Below are 13803 nucleotides of genomic sequence, written 5' to 3'. Positions count from 1 at the left end.
GACCCAGACACATATCTTTATCACAATTACAAATGTAAATCTCACTATTATACTACAAATAAGTTTGATAAATTGAATATAAATGTCTTTCCACTTATACATTTCAATAGCAGGAGCCTCTATACAAAGTTTCATCAAATTAAGGACTTCTTACAATCATTGAAACATAAGTTTCATGTTGTTGCCATTAGTGAGACCTGGTTATCAAATGAAAAGGGCTGGAATTTTTATTTAAAAGGATATAATCTCACCATGGCAAATAGGAACAATAAAAGAGTGGCATAAAAGGTGTGGCATTTTATGTTAAGAACGATTTTCACTGCAAAGTTATTGACATAACAGTTATTGATGATATTATGGAGAGTTTGACAATTGAAATTTGTTCTTGTAAGTATAAGAATATTTTTCTGAGTTGTATATATAGGACACCTGGTTCTTGTATTGATGCATTTGTTAATATTGTTTCTAATATTTTGAGAAGGGTAAGCAATAAGAAGTTATTATTTGTTTGTGGCGACTTCAATATTGATTTGATAAAATGGAATGAGCATACTCCGCCAGCCGATTTTTTCAACAATATGTTTAGTTTGGGTCTATGGCCACTTATAAATAAACCTAGTAGAATAACTAGAGGAAGCGCCACACTTATTGACAATATTTTTACAAATGCTAAATATCAGGAAATAAGTGGTTTACTGATTAGTGATGTAAGTGATCATCTTCCTGTTTTTGTCATCATACAATACATGAAAAATGCCTGACGGATAAAAATGAAGAACAGTGCATGCTAGTGAGATTAAGAACTGCTGAGCGAATAGATGCGTTAAAGAATCATCTTCTAAACTACGATTGGGGAAAAGTGTATGTGAATGATCCAAATCAAGCTTATGATTTTTTTTTGTCTATATTTTTGTATTTGTATAACAAGCGCTGCCCAATTAGAAGGCTCAGGGTGAAGAGGGTACCCACAACAAAACCATGGATGACAAAAGGTCTACAAAGAGCATGTAAAAAGAAAAAACAACTTTATAAGAAATTTGTACAAGTGAGAACTGATGATAGTGAAGAAAAGTACAAGCTGTACAAGAACAAATTGATAAATATCATAAGGGTGCAGAAAATGAACTATTACAGTAAATCTCTGGAGGAGTGTAAATTTGATATGCAAAAGACTTGGAAAGTAATAAATCACATTATTCAGAACAGACGTCAATCAATGGATTATCCGACTTCGTCTATAAAGAGTGGTGATAAAATAATAAGTAACTTAGATGATATTGCCAATGAGTTTAATAATTATTTTGTGGATGTTGGCAATACACTGCCTCAGAGAATTATAGGTTCCGATGATAAAAATGGGAAGTATAATAACTTGATAAAAGCTAATTTAACGTCCATGTTTCTTAGTGGTGTAGATGAGGTATATTAGAAATTGTAAGGAAAATGGGAAATAAAAGATCAAATGATAAAAATAAAGTTGACATGGAAATTGTTTAGAAGCTCATTGGAAGCATTGTCAAACCTCTGACCTACATATGTAATTTGTCATTTCAAAAGGGAGTCTTTCCTGATAAAATGAAATTGGCAATAGTAATTCCAATCTTTAAAAATGGTAACAAACATTGTATAGAAAATTATAGACCAGTATCCCTACTTCCCCAATTTTCCAAAATATTAGAAAAGTTATTTGTGAAACAATTAAATGTGTTTATTAATAAAAATAACATTTTGAGTGAGAACCAGTATGGGTTTGGGGAAAATAGGACCACTACATTTGCAGTTATGCAAATGGTAGAGGACATTGCAAAAGCTAACGAAGATAACAAATATTCTATTAGTTTGTATCTCGATCTACATAAAGTATTTGACACAATAGATCATAGAAAACTACTATTGAAATTGGAGAAGTATGGGATCAGGGGTGTTGCCTATTCGTGGCTAGCAAGGTATTTAGAAAATAGACACCGATGTGTAATAATGAATAATAACAGGTCAGAGTTTAGAAGGGTTACAAATGGGGTACCGCAAGGGTCAGTTATTGGTCCAAAACTATTTATATTATATATAAATTAAAATAGTAGAGTGACAGATTTTTTCAAATATGTAATTTTTGCTGATGCTACAAATGTGCTATGTTCGGGGAAAAATCTAAAAGAGCTTTTGTGCAAAGTTGGAAGAGAGTTTGATAATATTAAGTCATGGTTTGATGTAAAGAAATTATCTCTGAATATCAAGAAAACCACATTTATGTTTTTTTGGAAATCAGAAAAAAATAAAAGAAAATATCACGTTAAAAATTTGCAATGTTAATATTGAACGAGTTTTTGAAACGAGTTATGATAGATGATAAATTAACATGGAAACAACATATTAACTATATAAAAGGACAATTTTCTAATAAACAATAGCAATATCAAATAAGTCAAGACATCTTCTAAATCATAAAGCCTTACACATAATTTATTATTCTTTGATATTTCCCTATTTAACTTATGGCGTAGAATTGTGGGGATCTACACACAAAACTACAATAAATGCAATTGTAGTTCTGCAAAAGAGAGCAATTCGAATTATTAAGACTCATTATTATGCACATACAGACCCACTCTTTTTCAAATCAAACATTATGAAGTTAAAATACATATATTATTATAAAATCATGCAAATAATGTTTAAAGCAAAAACTCAATGTCTTCCTCACTGTATACAAAAGCTCTTTGAAATCCGGTAGTCTCAATACTGCTTAAGAGGTGTTTGTAAGTTCAGTGTTCAAAAAGCAGTTAAGGGAATTAAAAGAAGATGTGTTTCTATTGTCGGGGTGAAATATTGGAATAATGCAAATATACATTGGAAAACCTGTGAATGACTTTTATTTTTTTTTCAATTGTTCACAAAGCTATTTTGGAAAGTCGCAGAGAATGATTTAGATGATGAGTTATTTATTGCTATTTTTTGTATTTTGTCTTTGTGTTTGCATAAAATGTAAATAGGTAAATGTAGTTTTTCATTGCCTTCAGTGGGAGAAAAGGCCAGGCTTAAATAAGCATTAGCTTCTGTCTGTGGCATTCTGTCATGGGATATATGATTGTAACTGTTATGCTGTGTATATATGGATTGTAATGATGACTGATGACAGAATAAACAATCAATCACTCAATGAAAAAAAAGACTCTGTAGTGATTTAAGGGCATGTTTGTGATTAGATTTATGACAATTTGGCCCGCCCCTTTTTGGGGCGTGGCTTATGTTATGTTTTCGGTCTCAGCTGTCTACGTCACGGGAGGGAGCCAAGCATGGTAATTTGCTTTCTCAGTTCTGTTGATCGCCACCAAAATGCAAATGCACATTATTACTCTTGTCCACTTCAACCTGTGAAAGTGTAAAAGTGTTCTGCACAATAGTTTGGATTTATTGACATAAAACGTGATCTCATCATGATCACCTCTACAAAATCAAAAATACTGTGGCGATCGCTTCTCCACATACACAGGATGAAGCGGACAAGAGCAGCAATGCGCACATGAACCCCGACTAGTTATATTTCGGACATTTAGCGACGCAAAACACGTGTAAACTCTCGGGAGGCAGACGGCGACTGGCAGTGGGCAAGACATCAGGCAAGCATGGATCTTGATTCCACCCCGCCCCCCTTCCCTCCCCTCCCCAGCTATTAGTAGGATAACAGTAGAGCTAATAGCAGCAACTAGCTTCAGGCTGTTCAAACAAAAGGCGCTAGCACAACAACTTTAGCTCCTTACTGTCCGTGCAGCGTGTGCAGGTGATCATGAGCCTGCGTCTTGGGTTGCCTCCCAATTAAATAAATTTTGGTGCCAATTGATCACCGTTTTTGGACGTTATAAGCAATGAAAGTACAATGATTTCCAATGGAGAGTTTGTAATCGGTCCCTCCAGTGTCTCCGACTGAACAAGGATAGAACGGTAGCGGGCGCGGCCATCCTCCTCATTAACAAGAGGCGTTATTCATAGAGTCACTTATTTCCTAATTTCTCCCAAATTTATTGATAAAATGGAAAATGACAACTCATTTCATTTTCCTGATCAAAAAATATATCAAATGAACTTGTTAGTGAAAACATGGCCATCCCGGCCCCATCGTCCCTTTAAGCTGTGCACGTTCCCGAACACACGCACGTGCTCGTGTGCTGTATACCCTGTGAAGCAGACTTCCTGCACTCGCGCGCATATCATCAGGTGGCCATTGTGTTGCTCAAAGCCAGCTCAAACTGACCCCAGAGCAGCAGGTCCCAGCGCCACGGTCATCTCCAAGCCCTGCCTTTTCCTCCTCTTCCTCCTCCAGCTCTGAGCATCCTGCTTTCTCTTCGTGCGACCCCTCCCCCAAATGTCGTCTCTGCTCATGAATCACTCCCGTGTGCGTTTGATTGACAGTTAAAAGATCGGAAACTGCTTCTACAACGTGACGCGAACTGCATTTTGTAGTTTGGATTTGTTTTGTTCCTTTTTTCGCCGAGTCATTTTACGGCAGTTTATTTTTCTCTCTCAAGAAGAAGCAACATTTTTCAGCTCCTCGGGGGATTCGCCCCCACCTCTCTTTCCCCCTCTCTGAAGCTGTGAAGCGTCCTCCTGTTGAGCTACTAGTGGAGTTGTAGCCGAGCGTCGGAGCAGGTGTCGCTTCCGTCCAACACTCAGCAGCATGTTAGATCCGTCTTCCAGCGAGGAGGAAGGGGATGAGATCCTGGAGGTGGAGCGCAAAGAGGTGGCGGCCCCGAAAAGCCTCAAAGGAGAGCGGCCGTCACCGAGCCGAGACAGCGACGCTCAAAGCGGCTCAGGGGGGCTCCAGCCACGGGGCCGAGCGAGCGGTGGCGTCCGAGCCTCGAGCCCCAGTCCGTCGGTGGGAAGCGACAAAGAGAAGGAGGATATTGAGAAGATGCAGAGGGAGGAAGAGGAGAGAAAAAAGAGACTCCAGCTCTATGTGTTTGTGATGCGCTGCATCGCTTATCCGTTTAACGCAAAACAACCCACTGACATGGCCAGGAGGCAGCAGAAGGTAAGATCAGGTGAAAAAGCCCAACTGATCACACGCCCTGGAATTGTGCATCGCTCACATCTCGTACGTGGACAAGTGTACAGACACAACTGTTGCTTCCACATGTGCACAAGCAGAGCTACAGTATACCCTTTGTTTGAGTATTCATGACGAGAAAATGGACCATTTTAGATGGTAAAATGGCTTAATTGCTGAATCTTGATTAAGTAAATCATACTTTAATATATAGTGGTCGTTGTTTGACTGCAATTGAGGAAGTGCAGAGGCGCGGCTGTGACTCTCCATTAGCAAAGTCTCAATTTAATCTCGCAGCCATCATGATGAAGCGGAAAAAGTGAATGGTAGCTAAAATGTAGACGTGCAAACAAAATGCTAATTTATGGGCATGAAATACAAATTGGTAGCCGCGAATAGGTGAAATGGTCTCACAAAACACATATTTGTGGGCTTAACATGCCTATGAACAATTTGTGGTCACTAATGAACATGTTTGTGACTACATTACATTATCATCTATTTGTCTTTTTCCACGTCATGTAGGTGAATATAGGGTTAAAATTGTTGTCAAGGTAACAGAGACATTTTTTTCAAACTAGAGGATATGATATAGCTGAAGGTGAGATGAGAGAGAACACGTGCATTCATGTTCTTCCCATCCATTGTAAAAGCTCTTGCATCATTGCAGATGAATGAAGCGGCAGTGGTTTCTTCCTGCTAGCTTGTTGATCATCCAATCTAGGGAGAAACGGCTCATTTGCATGACCTACCCAAGGCAGAACACACTGAAAAATACCATCTTCTATTCTGTAGATCTTGCATTGAGAAAATCCTTCCATTCTGGATTAACAGGGATCTTGCTTTATTTCTGAGTGAGATTTTCACACTCAAAGACACACTTTTCTAATCTATACTACTATAAGGATACACAGAGGGATGTAATGATACGGTTTTTTTTACCAATACGATACATATCGATATCAGGCCTAACGTTTCAACACAAAGCGATATATCACTTTTTTGAACGATGCAAGTCTATACGATAAAGGACACCTTGATACAGTATTTTGATATGATGATTTGATACAGTAACAATGGCTTTTCTGTAAACAAACCTATACTAGTAACTCCAAATGAACACAACAGAATGCCGTTTCATTGGATTTTATTGTAAAACCAACTGAGCTTTACTGATTCCAAAATGTAAAAAAATTTGATATCAGAACAAGCTGGTTCTCTTAATATTCTAACAAAGTGCAACAGAACAAACTAGTTCTTTTTTATACACAAACTTACCTTATTAAGACAATAAGATGGTTCTTTTCATGCATTAAAATAAAGGTGTAAACACACCCTTTGGATAAAGTACTTCATATATCTGAACAATATTCAACATTCTCTTTTGTCGAACAAAAAAATATATACATTATTAAACTTGTATTTGAGCTATTTAAACAAACATGCTATTGCAATTGTAAGGTTTAAAGAACAACTGTAACAGTAAGCAATTTTGCCAAATCCATACATTTAAAAAAAATAATATTCGCTGGTCTGCATGGTCTGGTAGCAAGACACTTCTCTATGTGCTCTCAATGGACCTCATTTACCTACTGTGCGTATGCACAAATTTGTGTACAAAACATACGTACGCAATTATAAGAAATTCTTTGAGCACGAGGAGATTTATGATTTTTGAATAAATAAGGCAACAACACCGTTTTTGTCTGTCACATTACATTGCACAACAGTCGCCGCTATTGATTCATTTAAGTTTGTTGCTGTTTGATGTCATGTCGCCGGTCGAGTTGCATTTCAGTCGGTATTTGTTGAGGCTATACACAGTCTTGTCAAGACGATCTCCTTTCTTGCAAGATCCAAACACAAACGCATTGTGTTGTCTTAAAAATCTTCTATTCCTCCACGATCTATGTTACGTGCTTGACTTGTACAAGTGACGAATATAAGTTGACTAACTATACATTTTTAAAAATTAAAGGGATCAGGAATGTTGAGTATAACATTATTTTTTTTTAACCTCCAGGATTTTAAAACTATTAGAACTATGAGCGCCATCGTTTTGCTGGTATTGCGCTGTGTTGCGCTGTGTACGGCATACAAAACAACTCGAGCGCAACTTGGAACTCTTTTTTACCATAGGGCAATTATGTCAACAAGCTCCACATAACTCATAATTGTATTTATTTCGACTGTCTGGCATGCACTACCCACAACGTCATGACCATCGCATCTAATAGCCTGTTTTACCACACGCGACATGGCTCCTCCTCCTCGTCCTCCTCGATTTGCAACTTTACAAACGATACATTAAATAAAAAACAATAAAGCACGTATTAATAATTATAGATTATACACAGATTATAGATTATAGATTTATTAATACACATATTAATAAATATAGATAATAAAAATATAAATAAATAAAGCCAATAAATTAACATAAAACACTATATACAATTGACGCCGGAAAAGAGCCGAAAATTTCAGGTCTGAACAAAAGCCAGAGAAAAGAAATGTGTCTTCAACCGGGTTTTAAAAATGGACAGAGACATTGGTTGCCTAACAACCAATGGGAGGTCATTCCAGAGGGAAGGACCAGCAACAGAAAAGGTTCGATCCCCTCTGAGCCTCCGCTTAGTCTTCGGCGCCTCGAGCAGCGCCTGGTCCGCAGACCTGAGGCTGCGGGAAGGTGCGTAGGAGTAGAGGAGCTTGGAGAGGTACGCCGGGGCGAGGCCATTTAACGATTTAAAGACAAATAGGAGAATCTTAAATTGAACTCTGAAATGCACTGCGAGCCAGTGAAGGGAGGCCAGAATTGGTGTTATGTGCTCCATCTTCCGAGCTCCAGTTAGTAGGCGGGCAGCAGCATTTTGGACCAATTGGAGAAGTTTGAGAGAGGACTGACTGATTCAGAAATAAAGTGCATTACAGTAACCTAGCCGAGATGTAACAAAGGCATGGATGACTGTTTCTAAGTGCTGATGGGAAAGGAGAGGCTTTACCTTAGCCAGCTATCTAAAGTGAAAGAAGCTCAACTTTGCAACAGCGCTGATTTGCTGGTCCAATTTAAGATCACTGTCCATTTTAAAACAAAAGTTTGAGACTGTTGGCTTTAGATATGAAGACAGGGGGCCCAGGTCAACAGGGTGGGATGGAGACGAGCCACTGGGACCGAACACCATAACTTCTGTTTTCTTTCCGTTGAAATTTAGGAAATTCAGTGACATCCAGCCTTTGATGTCCTCTAGGCAGGACAAAAGTGGTCTTAAGGAGAAATATAGATTTGACAGTCGTCCACGTAGCATGTCATGTCATGTCATCTTCCAAACCGCTTATCCTATACAGGGTCGCAGGGAATTGCTGGAGCCTATCCCAGCCGTCAATGGGCGAAGGCAGACTACACCCCGAACTGGTCGCCAGCCAGTCGCAGGGCACACATAGACACTGTCACTGAGCGGGAATCGATCCGACGCTGCCCGCACACAACTCAGGCGTGTGTACCACTACACTATCAGTGGACCGCCCACGTAGCAGTGGGAGGAAATACCGTGTTTTCTAAGGATGGTACCCAGGGGCAGCAAATACAATGAGAACAGCAATGGCCCCAGAATAGAACCCTGTGGAACACCATACGATAAAAAATAATTTTGTGTTGTGATGCAAGGCCAGCATCGATGTAAACTATTCCAGTGCCATTGATGTAGCTGGATCACACGGTAGACACATCGATTAAATAGATGTATCATTACACCCCAAAGAGATACCACTTTTATCAGGCAAAGTAGAAGTACAAGTACTAGTATTTACATTACCCACTGGTACAGAATATGTAATAATCAGAGTTGGGCATTTTACTAAAGTTTACCGGTCCATCCGTCATTCCCCAACAGCCTGGGTACCTGTCAGTCCGTCAATTTTTCAAGCCGAACCAAACTGTAATAGTCTTTCGGTCAGGCCGTCAAATTATTTTAATTGCGCTTCCATCAGTAAACGTCACTGGTTCGCCGATCTGTCAATCAGCAATCGGCAATGCGGGGGAAAAAAGGTTATCTGAACCGATTTGATTTAAATGGCAACTATGTACATATGCACTATGTACATCATATTGTGTCGGCTTGCTGTTCAAACGCCTTTACACTCACATACATTTGAACCAATCTATTGAACTGTTAAGTGGGAACCTGATGCCGCTTTAACGCTTAAAATTTTTCTAAAGTTTTGCTTACCATAACCCTCCATTAAACCTACCATTAAAGCCGGGAGCGCTGTTGCGTGTTTCTCCCTTTAAAGCCGGGAGAGGGTATACGTCATTTTCTTTTTTTAATCCAATTCTGGGTCTCTTGGCCAATGAAATGCATCAGAATATACATGTGATGGTGTCGTGAGCTGTCGGAAGATATCCGGAATTCTTTCGAGGAGTAAAGGAGGCACAGTGGATCGCGGGGGCTCTGATATAAGTCACGGCAGTGATATAGACGACACGCTCGCAGACTTTAAAGCCGTGAAACCATCCGAACGTGATGTATGCTTAAGATATATGTTCGTAGACAATGATGATTTCAACGTCTTTGTAAGAGAACACCGCATGGAAATTACTACTCGATTTTTTAAAATGAAAGATTGTCAGTCATCACTTGCATCTTCGATTGAAACAGTAAAGATTTATAAACTTGGGCCTGTGTGAAAGTCACGTCTAAGCTCTCAAATTTTGGGGGAATTATGTTTCTATCTGCTACAGGGGCTAATAATATTATTAATTATTTTGTAGGTGGCGAAAATGACAGGTTTTCAAAGGCGACCGTAGATTTTAGAGAGATGTCTCACAAGAGGCTTCAGCCTTTAATGGGTTAACCAGAATCCCGTGTCACATTGCTGCCAAAGGTAGAAGCCTAGTGGATTAAAATGCTTCCTAGTCCTTGTGCAAACCGAAATAATATTGCCTTGATGATAAATGAATGTTTTTTTTTCTTCTTGTTCTTCTGTCTTTTAGCGGTTGGCAAACAACTTTTGGTGCATTACTGCCACCTGATGGAGTGTGCGGCTGCAAAATACCGTTTTGCAACCTCCTAAACCTACTCTTTCCAAAAATCAAAATAGAAATGTAAAACCTAAGTCAGAAGAACTTCTCTGTAAAATGTCTCTGTATTCAAAGCTACGTTATTACTTCTTAGTCAGCCTGAGTTATTCATGATTCTCTCATTGGTGTATACCGCCACCTTCTGTACATAGACAAAGGAACACAATCTTCATTAGCCCCACAATGGGTAAATTTGCCTAGCTACAGCAGTAATAGTTGATACATGTAAAAAAACCAAAATAGCATGCAAGGAGGACACAGAAAATTTACCCGTTGTATGTGCTGAAGCATTAAACATGATCTACATAACATGAACCTGGACACAGTGCAGAGAATAATGGTTCACGCAATGCTTCTGAAATGGGAACTTAACACAAACATTTTCTTTGCATGAATATGTTGTATGTGCCCCCACTAGTCTAAATGCATTATTCTGATTAATATTGTGTTTGTGGATAAGTTAGTGTTAGTTAGTGAAGCAACAGGGCATGTTAGATGTGTGACCCACACGGATCGCGCATGACGAGTTGGGCCGCACAAAGTCCGCGGATTGGTCGGTGAAAAAAGACAGCATGAACATTTACATGCTCAGCGGTTTTATTTATATAGCACATTTCATATACAAGGCAACTCGATGTGCTTCACACAAGCAAAGACAACAGCTACAAGCATTTACAAACACAACAGTTAACAACATCCAAACACAAAGCAGAGAAAACAAAAGTAGTTTACAATAATTACTACAATGTACATTGACAACATTTAAACACATTAACAGAAAACTTTAAAAACATTTACAAGTAAAGTGTGTTATGTTAGTGTGTGTCGGAAAATAATGAGAGCAAGAGAGAGAATGACTTGCTTCGAAACTTTACTAGACTGCTCTCTAACCAGCATATATGGACACTCCCCCCGACGGGGACCTCCCTCTAACCAGCCATCCCATTGGCTGAGACATCAACATCGATGCACGTAATAGGTTAGATTAACCTTTACACAACATCTCCCCCTTTTAAATAAGAAACATCATTATTTCACTTCAAGCATTGAAACTCTTTTTTTTCCCATAGAACATTGGCAATAACAGTCAGGAACTCTTTTGACCGTCAAATCACAAAGCCAGTGTTTTAGGCGGACGTGAGTGTCTGCCTGAGCTTGTAACATAAGCAGTATCTGGCTCTGCTGCAGGTTGATTTGCTCTCTGTATGTCAGTTTCCTCCCTGTTGGTTGGAACAAATGGTGAACCCTGGGTTGCTCGCAAGTGTGTACGGTTTCTCCTCAACAGTCCATCCTCTGTTCTGACGAGGTATGATCTGGGGGTATCCGTCTGCTGTACCACCGTCCTGTGAGTGCTCTCTGTAGTGATCCATACGCTCTGACCTGGATGTAACTGGGATTGACGACGTGTTCTGTGGTGTCTGTTGTAATATTCCCCTTGTCTTCGTTTTCCTTGAGTCCCTGTGCTCAGGAACTGCTTGATGTTTGGCCGGCGTGGACTCAGTGTTTTGGGCACTTGTGAAAGTGCCCTTAACTGTCTTCCCATGAGTAGTTGGGCTAGAGATTAACCGTTCTCTAGAGGGGTAGCTTGATAACTAAGCAACGCTTTTGCATAGTCCTCTCCCTCTTTCTATAATCCTTTGATGGTGGCCACTGCTCACTCAGCCTCACCATTGGCCTGTGGGTATCGCGGGCTGCTGGTCATGTGAGTAAAGCCGTACTCTCTGGCAAAGTCCTTAAAGAGGGAAGCAGCAAATTGTGGCCCGTTGTCCGACATGAGCACCACAGGAACTTCATGCTGAGCAAAGATGTTCTTTAGTGCCGCTGTAACCGTTCCGGCTGATGCGACATGGAGGTGTGCCACTTCAATGTAGCGAGAGAAGTAATCTATCACTACCAGGAAAGTTTTCTCTTTCCAGATGAACAGATCAGTTCCAAAACGTTGAAACGGTCTCTCAGGTATAGGGGTAGGTATCAGGAGTTCCCGCTGAGTGGGCCTGTGCTTGATACACGTGGGACAGTTTTCCACTATGTTTTTAATATCATTTGAGAGCCATGGCCACCAGACTGACTGACGAGCCCTGGCTCTGCACTTTCCAATCCCTTGTTGACCCTGATGGAGAATGCCAAGCATGTCGTCTTTTAAGGAGCTGGGAATAACAATCCTTTGTCCCTTCAGGAGCAGGTCTTCTGACATGGAAAGGTCATTTCTCGCATACCAGTAGGGTCCGATATCAGCTAGCAGGTGAGCTCTGTCAGGCCACTCTGTTTGGCAGTAATATCTCAATTTACTACAGATTGGGTCCTCTTTCTGTTTCTCTGCAAGCTGTTGCTTCAGTGGCTGAAAGACACAGTCTGATTGAGTCCACGGAAATTTGGACGTCCGCCTCCAGCTCTTTCTCTTCCAGTGTGGTTAAGTGACATACTGGAGCTCGTGACAGTGTGTCTGCCGTGACGAGTTGTTTCCCTGGCACGTGTACAATGTCATAGGTGAACTTTAACAGTCTCAGTCTAAATCTCAAGACCCGAGGAGGAAACTCATCCAGCGTCTCAATTGTGAAGTTCATCCCTAGCAAGCATGACTGTAGGCATTCACATGCCCAGGTTACTGCTAGCGCCTCCTTCTCGATCTGAGCGTAACGTTTCTCCGCATCAGATAGCTGTCTGGAGATGAACACAACTGGTTTCCAGTCCTCACTCTCTGGCTGTTTCTGTATCAGGACTGCCCCTATTCCAAATGACTAAGCATCAGCCGACACAAGCGTCTCTGCATAAGGTGAGTATACAGCCAGGACTCCGGGTGAGCTCAGTTCAGATTTTAGCCTCCGAAAAGCTTCTCTCTGTGGTGTCCCCCAGCACCATTCTGTCTTCTCTGACTGAAGGACCGTTAGGGGCTGTGCACATACGGAGAGGTGAGGCAGGAACTTGCCCAGGTAGTTAGCCATGCCCATTACTCGCCTGACATCAGCAACGTAGGTGGGCTCTGGCATCTCCAGTATGGCTCTGACCTTGCCTGGGACAGGCGTAACACCTTCCGTTGAGAGACTGTGTCCAAGAAACATTAGTGTGCTTTTGGCAAATTCACATTTGTCCTTATTCAAAGTTAGCCCCTCCTTATAGAGTTTCCTCAGCACCTGGTGTAGTCTGATATCATGTTCAGTCTGGTCTTTCCTATACACTAAGATATCGTCAGCATGAAGTACCACACCGTCACAGCCCTCCAGAATTTGTGTCATCCTTCGCTGAAAATGTTCTGGGGCTGAGGATAATCCAAATGGAAGCCTTTTGAAACAATAGCGACCAAATGGAGTGATGAAAGTCGTCAGGAGAGCGCTTTCTTCAGTCAGCGGAATCTGCCAAAATCCTGACGTGGCATCCAATTTTGTGAATATTTTTGCTCCCGTCAACATCGCCAGTGAGTGATCCACATTTGGCAGAATGTGTCTTTCCCACTGCACCCACTCATTCAAATGTGTCCTGTCTATACACAGTCTCAGTCTTTCTTTTGATCTCGGTTTTGGCACCACAACCAGACCTGCACACCATGGAGTGGGTTGTGTGACCTTCAATATCACCCCCATAGCCTCCATCCGGTATAGTTCCGTCTTCACCTTGTCACGTAATGGGAGGGGAACCCGACGTGGAGCAGACAGAGCATATGGTGTGGCACCTGGTCTTATTTGAATTT

General features: G+C 40.7%; 1 protein-coding gene across 7 annotated transcripts in view; it reads left to right on the top strand.

The window, feature by feature from the left end:
• The first annotated feature begins 4204 nt into the window (after positions 1-4204).
• Positions 4205-13803, top strand: part of cadpsa (Ca2+-dependent activator protein for secretion a) — a 156404-nt gene continuing 146805 nt past the window's right edge. For all 7 annotated transcript variants that reach the window (XM_086040117.1, XM_086040116.1, XM_086040113.1 and 4 more), the window contains exon 1: positions 4205-5026. In XM_086040117.1, the coding sequence (XP_085896243.1) occupies positions 4673-5026 (354 nt within the window). In that variant the 5' untranslated portion in view covers positions 4205-4672. The remainder of the gene's footprint in view (positions 5027-13803) is intronic.

This window comes from Filicampus tigris, chromosome 9 (assembly GCF_054856515.1).
Source record: "Filicampus tigris isolate MCC_2025a chromosome 9, RoL_Ftig_1.0, whole genome shotgun sequence".
NCBI classification, from domain to species: Eukaryota; Metazoa; Chordata; class Actinopteri; order Syngnathiformes; family Syngnathidae; genus Filicampus; species Filicampus tigris.
This window is presented reverse-complemented; position numbering and strand designations above follow the sequence as displayed.